Raw genomic sequence first — 15,751 nt, forward strand, 5'->3', positions numbered from 1 at the left:
AGTCTATTTAAAATGTTTGGGAGTCGATTTATCACTGCCCAATAAGTATTACTCAATTTTGAAATATAATTAGAGCTATAAGATTGTGCGCTCAAGGCACCAAAAAAATGGTGAGCTTGAGGAGTTATACTTATAACGCCTCCCATTGGTTCTGCTATGTGGGACCCAAACATTTAAACCAATGGGAGGCGTTATAATATAACGCCTCAAGCACACCAACACTTGTCTCATATAATTATAGATTTTAATTATCTACCAATGTAAAAAAAAAAAGAGAGAGGTTCTCAAAGTTCTCCTGGACGGGTTCTCAAAGATCTCCTTATTTTTAGGAAATGGACATCTATTTTTCATTTTTCTATTTGCTTTCATTGCATTCATTATGAATTCAAACTCCTATAGTCCTAATCCTATATAACATTTTAATTTTGACCTTTTGAGTAACAAGAAAATCATGAAGGTTAATCAGAAATAAACCCAACCAATCTTAGCAATGAAAGATTCAAGGTATGCCGTAAAATTTGTCTCTTCTGTTGGGCATGTTCAAAAGTGCAGATCGGCCAGAAAACAATGCGACTCATACTAAGCATACAGAGACCCATATCATTTCAAGAGCTCCTCAATCTTCCATCAATGTGAACACAGTTGTTTTAAGCTGATCGTTTTATGGACTAGAGCTGAACCAGACTAAATAAATCATACTGAATCAGACTGGCAAACTGGAGCAACTATGGCAATGGATTATGTAAATACTCCGGGTTCAACTGAATTTGGGAACTCGAACCCAAATCAATTGAATTGTTGGACTAGGTAATTGTGGTCAGAGTTTTTGCACTTCCCATCTAGCCTTTGAGGCTGTTATTTCAATTTTATGACAGGTGAAATATTTTTAGTGAGTGGCTCGCATTTGTATTTGATTAAACTGAGAACACATCAGTCTGCTGGCCCCACATTTCATCACCATAATCATGAACCAACAAATTCTCAGACAATATTCTATTGATATGCGAGTCAACCAATGGGTCATTTCTCAAAAGATAAGATGGATTCAGAGTGCATTTGTTGCCTTCTTTGAATAGTCATGAAAATTCTATCATTTGGTAAACATTGACTGTTCTGTTGAAATGCATAGAAGATATTTGTCTGCATTTCTATTGAATGTTTATCTGAATTTCTTTCAATAAATTATTTTTTATAGTTTTACTATGAAATTTTCAAGATGGGAAATGATAAATTTGCCCCTTTTCATCACTTGGGACACCCAACTGCATTGTATGTAGCTGTCAGGCCACTTCATTCCTTTAAATGTGAAGTACATCAGCCCCTTTGCAGTCGGAGATACACTGTGGCTGGGTGTCCCAAGTGATGAAAAGGGGCGCATTTATCATTTCCCTAAAAGATGGCTGTGTCGATGTCATTTCCTATGAGCTGAGCATCCATCCCATCATCCCCGGACCGAGCTTCACCTAAACATCTAAGCCGAGGACCTCGTCCCCGTAAGCCAGAAACAAGTTCCTTGACATGAGATCCTAATTACTTCCTCACCGCGTGCAGGCCAAAGGAAGTAGGGGGCTACATGTTGGGGAAAATCGGGCATTTGATCTGACTTGTGAATTGGGTTTGGGTTGATTCCAATTCATTTTTTTTTACCAAAATCACAACCGACCAGACCCAAGTTGTACCTCTACTTAAGAGCTCTTTTATGTAGATATCCTATTTTGATGATGACACCACACTATTGGATTCTACTGATTTGTTATTGAAAACAGGAATTGTAGATTAAACACATAGATTAGGTTGCAATTACTGATATATGGAGCAGGAATATCAGTTCCATAAAAAAAAATCTTGTTATCATAAGTACAAATTATTATTTTTTGAACTTGGTTATATTAGAAATATGCTTTAATTTTAGTATCTATTTTGTCATATATTTTTGCTAACAAAGTTGTTTGGAAGTTGGAGAGGTAGAAATCAACCAACCACGGCCTTGGCTGTGACATCGGTGTGAGCGAGAATGAACCCTATGACCATCTTGTAGCCTCTTACTACCGCAGAGACTCGGTTGAAAGAATCTACTGCAGCCATCTCTATTTACCTTTATGAATTCTAACCCCAACAAGTCGTGACAAGGCTGAATTTATTAGAATCGTTGTTGTTTAGAAAGGTCAGGATCTATTCCTCTAGAACTTAACCAAGAAAAGGAGATTCCTTGCTAACCTCGAGAAGGAGCGGAATGAGGTTGCGCCGCGAGAAAGAGAGATGCGGTCCAGGGCAAAGAAGTAAGAGGGTTTTTATCTTAGAAATTAATTATGGAATGAGGCCCATTAGAAGACACCTATAAGAGAATGGTATACATAAGTGCATCCTAGCCAATCTTCTTCCTATTTTTAGATGAACGTTGTCTAAGTTCTGGCAAGAAACTGAGCATTTGTTTTACCTTATTTCCGGGCTGCTCAAGTTTGTTAACAGCTCTGATACGTGTCTTGAACAAAACGAAATCTTTCGGTAGGAGAGTTAACCCTGTTTTTCTTGATATGATTGCCAATGATATGATTGCCCATCCCCGGGTCATGCATGCTTAGATAGGTTGATGTTCTAGGGGATGCCCGTTCCCATTTCATGATTTTTTGCCCAAAATTCTTCTTGGGCGAGTGGGGTGCCTAACACCTTCCCCACTCGTAACCAACCACAGACCTGTTTATTTCTGGTTATCCATTGCACATAGTATTTTATGGGTTCCAGGTATTAATCCTGGATGGCGATCTCTCGGTAGGAGAAGTCTCTGTCGATGAGCTGCTCTTCGGTTGATGGTTCGAGCTATGCCTCACACTGTACATTAATTTAAACCGATCATTTTATAAGCCTTATTTTCTTTGGCCAAAAATTTAAGCAAATCATGAAACTCTAACATCTAATAATGCATTCTTACCGTGGTTAAATATGCATTGTTGCTATCTTCTTTTAGCATCCATACCCATTGACCAAGAATACATATTATTGGGCATTAATATTGTATTATTTGTATAATTTTTTGGCTCTAAGATATCCAAACCAAGCCCTTTGAAATGAATAGTTCAGGTCAACTTAAGTGGAACACGACTATGGAGGAAAAACATACAGAGGCTTGTATATATTGTGGATTGACATGCTTTTGGTGTTTAATTGGTTGTTGGAGTTGGAGAATCCAACTCCAACTCAAACACCGACACATAATAATTTTGGGTTTGGCTAGGCCCCCTCTTTACTAACACAAATGTGGGTTAGTTGAAATGACAAATGTTAAATATCTACATTTTTCAACCTCCAAATAAAATTGGAAAAAAAAAACTTAAACACCTAGAAAAATGACCTTTTAGAATTTCCTTTGCACATGGCAAACTCAGGTAACTTTCAAATTGACTTCAATTCCACCAGGTCAATAGATTCTAATGGGACCTTTAAATGATTTTCACTTTGCATCCCATACAATTTTGAATAATCAGCTTATGACTTACCATTTATATCAATTCTTGATGAGTGATGCCTTTCCATGATTAACACATCAAAACATTGAAAATTAGAAGATTATCATTCAAGATCTAAGCATATATCGAAGGAAAAGAAAGAACTTATAAATTTTGGTTTCAAACTGTTTAATGTTCCTTCTAAATTAGATTGTATCTGTAAATTTTAGCATGTTAAATTTAGGTGCAAGGGTTGTAAAGATCCAATTAGTTAATCACATTTTGTACAAAGAAGATACCAAGAAGAAGTAGAAAAGAGAGAGAGAGAGTTCAATTTTTACTTCTCAAAAGGTGATGTATGTAGACCATGAGAAATGCCTTTAGCCCAAACTAAAGAAATTCAATAAGGTTAGCTATATATATACTTTAAGGAAAGAAAACTAATTCCTAGAGAACTAAAACTAATTACTAATGCAATCCACATAAAATTTTAAGAAATTATAAACATAAGATGAAATCAAATATAATATTTAAACAAATTATTTAAACAACACCTAAAAACAGGCGGGAACTACTAACCATTAAAAAGAAGACTACAAAATTTAGTTTCCTCCAATTTCTCATTGCTGGGAGTGTAGCTTTTCTATCACGTATCTTAAATATTCTGATATTCGTTTCACCTTGAGTTTCCTCCATTTTTAATATGTCAATCACCAAAGAATAAAAAAACATCAACATCTTCTCAATACACCAAAGAGGATATAAACCTTTTATTTATAGCTGATTTGACTAACCTAGCATGCATATGATATGATATTCTTCATATACGAAGAAGGAAATTGTTGCTTCCATACTAATGAGAAGTGTGGCTCTCCATCTTGTTACTGAACCTCTAAATTGGAAGAGGACAAGGCACATTGCCCTTAAAGAATGTCACAACATTGGAATGGATGCAAATTAGAAGAGGACGAGACACATTGCACTTAAAGAATATCATAACATTGGAATGGATTCTACAGCTTCATCCTCCATGTGAAAAAGAGGATGTGTTGCATCCATACACTTCACATGAAGTGGAGAATATCACATTATGTCTGTGAGAAAACTACTATCATTATCAGGTTTTATTTGTGCATGTGATTAGAGAAGTGTTGTTTCTTTTTCATTCTTCTATTGGGATGGATAGGGTGTCTATAAGGGAGAAATGAAGGAAATGGAACCATTTTTTTAGCAATAACTGTGAGATCCCACATCAGAAAGGGAGGAAAAGTTGCTGGGCTATATATGTAGATTTCCGATCAGATCAACCAGCGACCCTGTTTACGGAACAAGGAGTGAAGCAAGGGCCAGGAGATTGCCGAAGCCGAAGCCGAAGCCCATGGTTTTGTTGGGGTCACTAGTTCATTTCATTAGCCCGTTCCGATGTCAGAGATGCCATCTTCAACCAGACAACTTCCATTTCGAATGAGACAAGGAACGATAGATCTCGTATGCCCCGCGGAGAAGTCCAACATCATACACCGTAAAGTAAGTCAAAGTCCTCTCTCCTTGTGTAGATGCGTTTTAAGCATCTCCAAGGAGCGGGCCCCATGGAGTGGGTCGGGCACGGTTAGTGCTGCTCGAAAATAAAACCGGGGAGGGTGGAAGACGCCAGAACCGAGCAATATTTACATAATAGGGCCGAGGCGTGACAAAATCGTATCAGAGCGGGACCTCCCATCTAGTATGGTGTGCTAGCGAGGATGCTGGGCCCCAAGGGGGTGGGATTGTGAGATCCCACGTCAGAAAGGGAAGAAAAGTTGTTGGGCTATATATGTGGATTTCCCCTCTCCTTTGGTAGACGTGTTTTCGGCATTTCCAAGGGGTGGGCCCCGCGGAGTGGGTCGGGCACGATTAGTGCTGTTGGAAAACAAAATCGGGGAACGTGGAAGACCCAGAACCGGACAATATGTACACAGTGGGGTTGGGGCGTGACAATAACTGTTCAGTTTCCTTCAATATCTTACCTACAATTATCCAACCATAATAATCTAATTATCATTTAATAGTGAATAATTTGCTCCACATAACTGAGAGCGAATGATCATAAAGGAACACTCTCCATACTCTCATGGTCTCTACTACTGTTTAACAAAAAGAAAACACAAAGCTCACAGTAAGTATAGAAATTTCCTCAAGATAACTACAAATTTCTATAAAAAAACTTACAGTATCTACACTTACAAATGCATTTTTCATAGATGTACTCCCCTCCAAGTCTTCAATCAATATGTGTTGAAACTAATGCCTTAGTTGAAGTAAGCCCACGTACGATGTCAGAAAGGGAGCAGTGCTTATACTAATTACTTATGGAGGATTTTTGGCATAATTTTTTAACAACCTTTAAAAGGTCTGTAAAATAACTCAGGTCCTTTGATGCTCCTCAAATCAGTCCTGATGCTCGAATGATTTTTATTGCGCTGGGTCGAGTCTTCTGCCTAGTATTGACGGTGGGGAGGGAGAGTTCATCTCAACCTACGACCTGCACCCATAGACAAAAAGGTTGAGTACGGGAAACCCTTTGTTAAGTCAGACGGAGGCACCAAAATGAGGGCTGAATACACAGAGGGTTCCAGTAAGGATATGTGCACCTAAGGTGTGTATGAGTTACCCTAATGGTGGAGAAGAGCCCTTGGAAGAGTTTTCCAAATCCAAAAACCAGGGCCCCCGGATGTGGGGGTGGAATCAGAAGCCCGTTAAAATAAAAAAAAGACAAGTTGAGTTCGTGCAATCGTTAAAATACGGTAGTGCCAAAATCAGTCATATTTAGATTTCATCCACACCATCCATCTTAAGCCCTGTTCTTATTCAAGCTATTTCAACCCCATCACTCCACCTTTCAGGCGAAACAAAACAGAGAAGAAAAAGCCTTGAGAGGCTTCTTTTTCCACCTCCAATGGCGGCAAAAAACGCTCTTCTGAAGCATCTGAGAGTGAAAATCCAACCCTCTGCACTTTCTCTTCCTCCTTTTCCCCTTTCCTTCAATCTTATTCGGCGCCGCTTCTCCGAAGAGGTTAAAGGATCCTTCCTCGACAAATCAGAGGTCTCCGATCGCATAATCTCTGTCGTCAAAAACTTTCAGAAAGTCGATCCCTCCAGGGTAAATTACTTACTTTTTTTTGTACAGAAATTTAGGGCATTCTCACTCTATTTCTGATTTTCTTCTCTTTTTATTCCTCTGTAGTTTCTGAACCGCTAGGGTTTGTGTTTCAGATTCAAAATTAAGCTGTAGGTTCTTGTCTTTGCATCTATACTACATATGTAAATGTGACATTGTATCATATATCCGGAAATTGTTGTTTCGCGACTGTTACAAGGTAAATTACGCGCCTCGTTGATACAGAAATTTAGGGCATTTTCACTCTTTTATGTATCTTATTCTCTTTACTTCGTTTTTAGTTTCTAACCTGCTAGGGTTTGTGTTCCAGATTGAAAATTAAGCTGTAGGTTCTTGTCTTTGCATCTATACTAGATATGTAAATGTGACATTGTATCATATATCTGGAAATTGATGTTTCGCGACTGTTACAAAAATTTAGTGCATTTTCACTTTATTTTGTATCTTCATATCTTTTAGTTCGTTTGTAGTTTCCAAACCGATAGGGTTTGCATTGCAGATTGAAAATTAATCTATAGGATCTTCCATTTGTATCTATAGTAGATACATAAATGTGATAACAACTAGCGATTATGAAATGTAGTTCTTTCGTACCATCTTTCTACCTTCTTTTATGATTTCCACTCATAACAGTTCCCTTTTTATGTGGGCATTTGATGTTGTCAGCCTTAGAAGCTGTGTTTTCTTAGGTTATCTTCTTTTGTGGATTGATATTACCATATCTAGGTTTTGGCACCAACGACTATTTAGAAGCTTGATGTTGTGTTGCGACTACATGGTTCAATTACAAGCTATGTTATTATCCTTGATCAATCATATGCTAGTGTTACAGCTCGAGCAAGTTATTCATATCTCCTTGCATTTCCTATTTTGTCATTGTTGGTGTCGAAATCCGAACTGCCTCTCGGGCTGTAGATGTCCCACGGTGAGGTTGGCTCCTTCGGATGACCTTCAGCCTGCAAGCACAGGGGGTCTGGAGTGAGATATGTAAGGAGCTAGAATAGCACCACAACACAAAAGTGTTGATCGACAAGCTTCAGACCTTGCATGGTTATTATTGGGATGACCAAGTGCTGCCCTACAAGTGAAGAACTTTTAGTGGCCAAAACTTCCAATATCATAGAAAATTTGTTACAGGAGTTTCTCTCCGCTATCGATGTCGGACATTCAAGTCCTTTGTGCATATACGAAAGGCTTTCTAGATAGTTTTATTGGTGGGGAATGAAGAGGCAGATTAGGGACTGTGTGGCCACTTGTTGTGTTTGGCAGATGAGCAAATCTGTGAATCTTTCTCTACCAGGATTTGCTTCAGCTATTGCCCATTATAGAATTGATTTGGTCAGTCATCTCTATGGATTTTGTTGATGGGTTACAAAGCTCTCAAAGAAAAACAGCTATCATGGCTGCAGTTGACCGTTTGTATAAATATCTACATTTCGTAGCTCTCGCATACCCCTTATATCTACTTTTCAGTTGACTGTTTGAATAAATATCTACATTTTGAGCATTTATGTAATATTTTCTATATATGGTTTTCAAAATTCAAGTGCATCAAAAAATAATAATTTCTAACTATCTTCGTATATATCATTCAAAATTTAAGTACATCAAAAAGTAGTAATTTCTAACCATTTTCATTTTCGTACACTCTTTCCTCGTACCTTCTTAAGATGCATTTGTGCTTGCTCCAATGAGTACTTTGAAGAGTTGGAGGAGTTTGATGTAGGGGAGTTGGTGATGGTGGGAGTGATGGAGTAATTGAAAAGGTTGGGAGCGCCATGGGAGCAGTTTCCGTCTCTTTGGGGGAGTCATGGGAGCGGTTTTCATCCTAGGGAGTGTGGAATCGTGGTTCTAGCTTGGGAGCGGCACCCATGAGGAAGATTCCTGCTTCTAAGGTTATACGCCTGCTTAGAGAAATCAGGGTGACTTCCATTTGAGACTGTCTTCAGGCAAGTCTGTTACTCACAACAGCATAGCCAACCCTTGGCTTTTGGGATGTGGAGGTTGAGACTTGAGACACACAGGGAGGTGTAGTCATCACCTATGTCATCCATTCAATCGGCACTACACTTATTGCATAAAGCTTATCATCCCAACATGGAGACTGCAAGACATTTAATGAAATCCTATTCAAGCACAAAAATATAATAGCCTTGCAGTCCACTTCCTCTATTTTGAAGGACTCCGCAAGAGTTCCTTCACTAGCTGATGTGTGCTAAAAAGAACCAGCAGTGCTAGAAACTTTACTTGTACTTTCAAGCGCTTGACTTCTTTAGAGGCAGCATACCTTGTAGGCCCTCAGCTCGCCAAACTTTTATTTTTATCTCATCTTGTAACTCTATGTCCCCTTTGACAGTGGGGCGATAACAAACTCCCTCCCACTCTCTTCCCTTTATTTTCCTCATAAGGTGCGCATAAACCCTCGTGTAGGTCTGTCTCACGGTAAACTTTCTAATAGTGTGTGCATTTAAATATCACAGCTCTCCGCATCCTTTCCCACTTCTTCCCCTATATGTGTTTCCATAATATAGTTGCCTCATTAGCTAGAAGGGGGAAGCAGCTCATCGTCCTCATAATGGTTATCCAACTCATCACCATCATCACAATATTCATCATCAGCGTCTTCAACTATATACTCATTCTAAATCTCTCCACTTTCTTGATTTTGCAAATCTTAGTCTTCACAATCAACTAAATCTCTCCACTTTCTTGATTTTGAAAATCGTAGTCTTCACAATCAATTTCCTTACATTCTACTCATCTTCTTGAGTTGACTGAATTTACAAAGTAACAAACATTTACTTTTTTTTTTTTTTTATTGCAACGACCATTTTCTTCTGCATATCTAATTCACTAAGTAACACAACTATTTGCTACTTTTTTTTTTTGAAAAGATAACGAAGATTGCATTAAATCAGAGAGTGTACAAAGGGACGAGACGTCCCCAAGGTCAACAATGACAATGCAAAAAAGCCCCACCCATAATAGGGCCACAAGAAAAATCCCAAAAAAAAATTTACATCACAGGATTAGAGAAGAGAAACAAAGAATTGCGATCCACCCCTGCCTTGGCTAGCACATCCGCAATATCATTGCCCGATCTACAAGTATGCTTGAGCACAGGCCGAATAGATGCCACCAAATCCCTAATCTCATCAATCTTGAAAGCGAGAAACCAAGGACCACAAGCTTTATTACCAGCCCACACGATGGTATTGGAGGAGTCTCCTTCGGCAATGAGGGGTCCGAGATCATTCTGGGCATACCACCGCAAACCAAATAGGAGAGCCAACACCTCTGCTTCATTCGCATCGCAGACATCCAGCGACCCTAAGAAAGTCATACAAATATTAGCTGAGTGGTCCCGGATGACACCCCCGATACCAGCCCTTCCAGGATTACCACACGAGATTCCGTCGAAATTAATTTTGAACCATCCCACAGGAGGAGGTTTCCATTGAGGCAATAACTGGACCAAGGCTTTCTGCTCTGAAATCACCACTGCCCAATTTCTAATCTTTTCACCGGTCGAGTAGTGAATACCACCTCTGACTTTTGCCCAACTTATGATGGAGAGTTTGATGTCAAAGATCACCTTGGACCACCTTTCCACAGAAAATACGGTTGTTACGCTTTGCCCATAGATGCCATACAACCGCATACGGAATTGACAGCCACATGGAGTCACCAGGACGGCCAGCCAGCATGCCCCACCAGTTATTGATAACATTACATATGCTCCCCTGAAGGACCCATGAAAAACCAAAAAACCGAAAAATTCCCATCCATACCTTAAAGGCGAATGGGCAGAGAAGGAATAGTGATCCAAATTTTCTTCCGCATTTTTGCACATAACACAACGGTTAGCTAATTGAAATCCCCGGGCCTTCAATCTTTCACAGGTATTGATGCCGTTGAGCAATAAAGTCCATAGGAACCCCTTGATGCGAGGCGGGCAATGTTTTTCCAGATTTTAGCCAAAGGAGATGGATTGCCACATTCGTCATTTAGTTTTCTAAAAAATGATCTCACCGAGAAAAACCCATGAGATTCGGGCGTCCAGATCCATGTATCCTCACCTGTAGATGGTAAGTAGGTGGCAGATAGTTTGTGAAGAAGAGACCCGAAATAATCGATCTCGGAGTCATTAAGATTATGTCTCAACCTGCTATCCCATACTAGATTAGCATGTCCATGGTTTCGAATAACATTTTGTGCGATGGTAGAGCCCGGATCAACTGCAAGACGAAACATATCTGGATAAGCCTCAGCCAAAGTACAGTTGCCCACCCACAAATCGACCCATAAACGAACAGAGTTGCTTGTTCCAGGTTCGTACCGCACTAATGGGAGGAAAGCATCCCTTGCAGGTGAGACAGATTTTCAAATGCCAGACCCCTTCTGATTTGATACTTCATTAACTATCCAATCACCCCATCCTCTACCATATTTTTCACCCGCAACATTTTGCCACAAAGCGTCCTTCTCCGTGCCGAACCGCCAAAACCACTTACCGAAAAGGGCTTTGTTCCGGAGACGGATTTTGCCGATGCCCAAATCCCCGTTTCTTTTGGAACGACACACCATTTTCCATGCAATAAGGTGCTTAAGCCGTTTACCCCTTTCTTTACCTTCCCAAAAGAAATCCCTCTGAATTTTTTCAATACGAGAAGCAACAGCCGCAGGGATCTTGAAAGCCGACATGGAATATACCCGGCATATTCGCGAGTGCGGCTTCAATTAGGGTAATACGACCCCGAAATGACAGGTACTTCTTTTTCCAAGACACAAGCTTCCTTTCGATCCGCTCAATAACTGGATCCCATTGCGCAGCTTTTGGGATACCATACCCCAACGGCAATCCAAGATATTTGATAGGAAGCATGGCAACTTGACACCCAAGATTCTCCGCATAAGCGGCACAAGTAGACACGTCCACATTAATACCAGCAACCGCTCGAAAGAGGCGTTTCGCATTAACCACCTCATTAATGTTATCTTCTAGAAAGAGAATAGTGTCGTCCGCAAACTGTAAATGCGATATAGAGGAGGAAGCCACGGGGCCAGGAGCAAGGCCGCGAATATAACCACAAGATTCCGCCTTGGCAATAAGAGAGTGGAGTGACTCAGCCACAATAATGAATAAGTACGGAGCTAGTGGATCACCTTGACGCAAACCACGCGAGCAGCCAAAATACGCTTCGGGTGTCCCATTAATGATAATAGAGAACATTGCAGATTTTAGACATGCCGACATCCAACAACACCATTTCTGACCAAATCCCATGCAGGATTGTATATAGTCTAAGACCGCCCAATCTACGTGATCGTATGCTTTTTCAAAATCAACCATGATCAGAACACCAAGCTCCCCCTTCCTCCTCATAGTATCGTGGAACTTATATGCAGTAAGAATGCCGTCCAATATTTGTATTTTGAGATTACCTCTTTCATGACAACACGAATGAGCCTTGCAAGAACCTTGGACAGTAGCTTATAGCTCCCGTGTAGAAGACTAATAGGTCGGAAGTCCTGTAAGGAGGCTGCCCTGTCTTTTTTCGGGATAAGAGTAATAAGCGTAGAGTTCATTTCCCTGCTGATGATACCTCTCTTGTGGAATTCCAGCATGAAGGCAAGCACAACTATTTGCTACTTTCAATATGATAAGTGATGCAAAAATGCAAACATAACTTATGTTTACCACATTACATAGTTATGGTTACATAACTTATGTTTAGCATAGTATATAGTTATGGTTACAATTACATAGTAAGTGATGCGATACAGTGACTAAGTGTTACATAGTAAGTGATGCAGATGTAGTGATTGTTCACAATTTTACATAGTAAGTGATGACACAATTTTACTTGGTAAGTGATGATTTTTTAAGTGTTTACAATTTACAACATCACATAGTAAGTGATTGCAAGCAAGTGATGCAGTGTAAAGCGCGAACCTATCTCTTACTTTAACACATTCAGAAACAAAAATAGCAAACTTTTAAATTTTATCGTTCACATAGTAGCAGCCATTTACTTCTAAATGTGTATAACACATTCACTAAATGAAAAAAAATAAAAATAAACAATGGCAAACTGAGCAATAAATGATTGATGAAGCAATCGAGTAACAGCCATTTACTCACTGTTTTGCGCGTCTTCCTGTAAGTTGTAATAGATTATTCGATCCCAAGATCCTGTTAGATTTCATTGATTTCACGGTGGATTATTTAGCTTAACCTTGATCTGAGATTAAGAGTTGATGTGAGGCTAGATCTGATTCTATTTTTAGAAATTTTGCTAAAACAGTAAAACCCTAGATTGACTAGAATAGAGTGACTTTCGCATAGCCAAAAGCATGGAGGACATTTTCACTCTTATGCTACACCATTTTTAGTGATCAGAGCTACAAGAACTAGTATTGGATATTAGGTTTATACAAGAATTAGTTTACTTCCTATTGGTCAAACACCACAAGGTCTAGGATCATACAATGATGTTGAGACCAGGGGCAGTGGGCTGGGCCAGTGATGGCTCACAAGATACATGAACCTGATTACACTTCACGTGGTGTTAGGCCCAGGCAGTACGCTGAACAATTCTTTAGGGAAACGGTGACCATTTAAAAAGGCTTTTGCACGTGATTAAGAATGGTGCCCCCTTGGCAGTATTAGGTTTGGGAGGATACTGCTATAAATTTACAAGGAAACGCTGATGAACCTCAGTATATTCAAATCTCAATAATTGTATGATAAATTGGGATTGATCATTAAGTAGAGCTGTGTTGCCAGTTCTAACTTAGAGCTGATGTTATTGTATGCAGTTTTTTCATCAGAGAAATGTATTACTGCAAATAAAATTTTGATGAATTGCTGCCTTGTAAACCTGAATTTTGCTGCAAAATCTTTGACTAAGTAGTGCTGGATTTCTTTTTTATGCACAGGTTACACCAAATGCTCATTTCCAGAACGACCTTGGGCTTGACAGTTTGGACGCTGTAGAAGTTGTCATGGCTCTAGAAGAAGAGTTTGGGTTCGAGATCCCTGATAATGAAGCAGACAAGATCAACTCCATCAACCTTGCCGTTGATTTCATCGCATCGCATCCTCAGGCCAAATGAAACAAATAAGCATTTGTGTTCGTTTCTGTTCGTTGGCTTTCTTTAAACCCTGAGAGATATTTCTTTTTCTTGGAGTTTCTAGTTGAACAGGCACAAACAATCTTGTTGCCTTATTTTGTTATGTGGACATCCCTTTTTTCATTCTATTTTCGGAACTCTAGTTGAATCGGAAGATATAATTTTGGTGTAATAATTACTTTTGTGGAAGCATTAGGGGACAGCACTCGTCCAGTGGGCAGTGAAAGTCATTCGTGCAACATTGGTCATCGATTTTCGCCTTAAACCATCCTTGTCTCGAGTGGATGGATTCATCTAATCCATCATGGCTCCCATTATATCTGATTCACTTCAGCCTACAAGCGTCGCGGTGTGTCTATTCTCAGGGCTTCAACACCCTTGACTCGTTTAACTTACACCCACCGCCTCGGAAACACGAGCATCACAATGGGTTCTGCATTGGCATGTGGCCATTGAGCCTCTGCAATATTCCTTATGCCTTGGGAATCTGGTGGTTACTCTAGCTAAAGTTGAGGATGGCTTCTCCTTTGGCATGTCTCCTTTCTCTCCTTTACCTAGCCAATGACCAGATGGTTATGGAAGGCCATGGGAGCCATTCCTTGCAATTGGGTCCCATTTTTCAACTTAATATCATATTAGGAGGTTCTTTCAGGAGATTACCAAACCATAGTATGCGATAAACATACATCTCATGAATTTTAAAGCATGAAGACATGGAATCCAAACCAAATAATATCCATCAAGATAGCTCACATTTGACATCTTGGCGTAAGAGGATCCTCCCAACTACTCAATTGGAATCAAGCAATCCTCATAGGCCATATTGCCAAATCGAGGGTAACATAAAGGCAACTAATGCTTTTGCATTAAGGAAAAATTTGCCGACATCAAGGCGATTTTTCCCGTGGAAATGATGATCCAATCACCACAACTACTTCATCTCATGAAGCTGATGAACTGTTATCCTCTTGCTTGATTAGTCGGTGCATAACATGCTTCGAATTATCACGACCGTCAATCTCCGTCAGTCCATCTGGTGAATCCAATGCCACGGTCCATCCAATCCCACTGTTGATCATCCGTTAGATCACCTCGTGCATCCAATACTTCGAATCTCCATTTCTAATTCTAGCCTATAGATTTTATATACACCAATATAAATCTCCTTGGGAAACTGGTTATCCACACAACCGCTCAAAGGGAGTACATCAATAAGGAAAGAAAAGAAAAGAAAAGAAAAGAAGGAATTAAGTCATTGCCGATCATGACCGTACATCCCCATGGACTAATAATTAAATAAAGGGGTTTGGTAGGCAATTTCGCGGAAAGCCATTTTGCGCCTGGCTTTTGCATCTGAGGAGAAAATAAATAAAATAAAGTATAACTAGACTGTCTGGTGGTTGAGGGTGTGAAACAACCAGTTACTCCAAAAGCTTAAGCTGTTGGAGAAGGTGTTATTTAATCTTTTTTATACTTTTACACTCCCCCTCATGTGTGGCCCCTCTTTTTAGGATTGGCCTACACATGGCACATGTGGCCCCTCTTTTTGGGTTTGGCCATTGCATGTGGATTTTGCTATCAAGTTGGAGAAGTTGGTAAGTTAACATGGTATCAAAGCAAATGCCTGGGTTCAAACCTCCTAGATAGCAAAATCCACATGCAATGGCTAAACCCAAAAGTGGGGCCACATGTGCCACGTGTAGGCCAACCCTAGAAAGTAGGGCCACACCTGAGGGGGAGTGTTAAAGTATAAAAGATTAAATACTGCCTTTCTACAAAAGCTTAAGCTATTGGAGAAGTTGGTAAGCCATGTTAAATTTTGAAGAGAAGAATTTTCTGTTATTCTTGGATCTATTACAATCAAGCCCAATAAGTGTTTATATAGAGAACACTCAAGAAGATAAACATAGAAAGAGATATGACATGATTTGGGGAGATAATCCTTGAAACAACAGTTACTCCAAAAGCTTAAGCTATTGGAGAAGGTGTTATTTAAACTTTTTATACTTTTACA

The 15,751-nt window shown here is 39.7% G+C and overlaps 1 protein-coding gene across 1 annotated transcript; it reads left to right on the forward strand.

The window, feature by feature from the left end:
• Nucleotides 1-6,282: 6,282 nt before the first annotated feature.
• Nucleotides 6,283-13,912, forward strand: LOC143882115 (acyl carrier protein 2, mitochondrial-like). Its single transcript, XM_077385540.1, has 2 exons — nucleotides 6,283-6,582; nucleotides 13,543-13,912. Exons 1-2 carry the CDS (start codon nucleotides 6,379-6,381, stop codon nucleotides 13,717-13,719), a joined length of 381 nt encoding a protein of 126 aa, XP_077241655.1. The 5' UTR covers nucleotides 6,283-6,378; the 3' UTR covers nucleotides 13,720-13,912.
• The last annotated feature ends 1,839 nt before the right edge of the window (nucleotides 13,913-15,751 follow it).

Source organism: Tasmannia lanceolata, unplaced genomic scaffold (genome assembly GCF_043159265.1).
Source record: "Tasmannia lanceolata isolate RefF3 unplaced genomic scaffold, GAP_Taslan_0.1 ptg000007l, whole genome shotgun sequence".
NCBI lineage: Eukaryota > Viridiplantae > Streptophyta > Magnoliopsida > Canellales > Winteraceae > Tasmannia > Tasmannia lanceolata.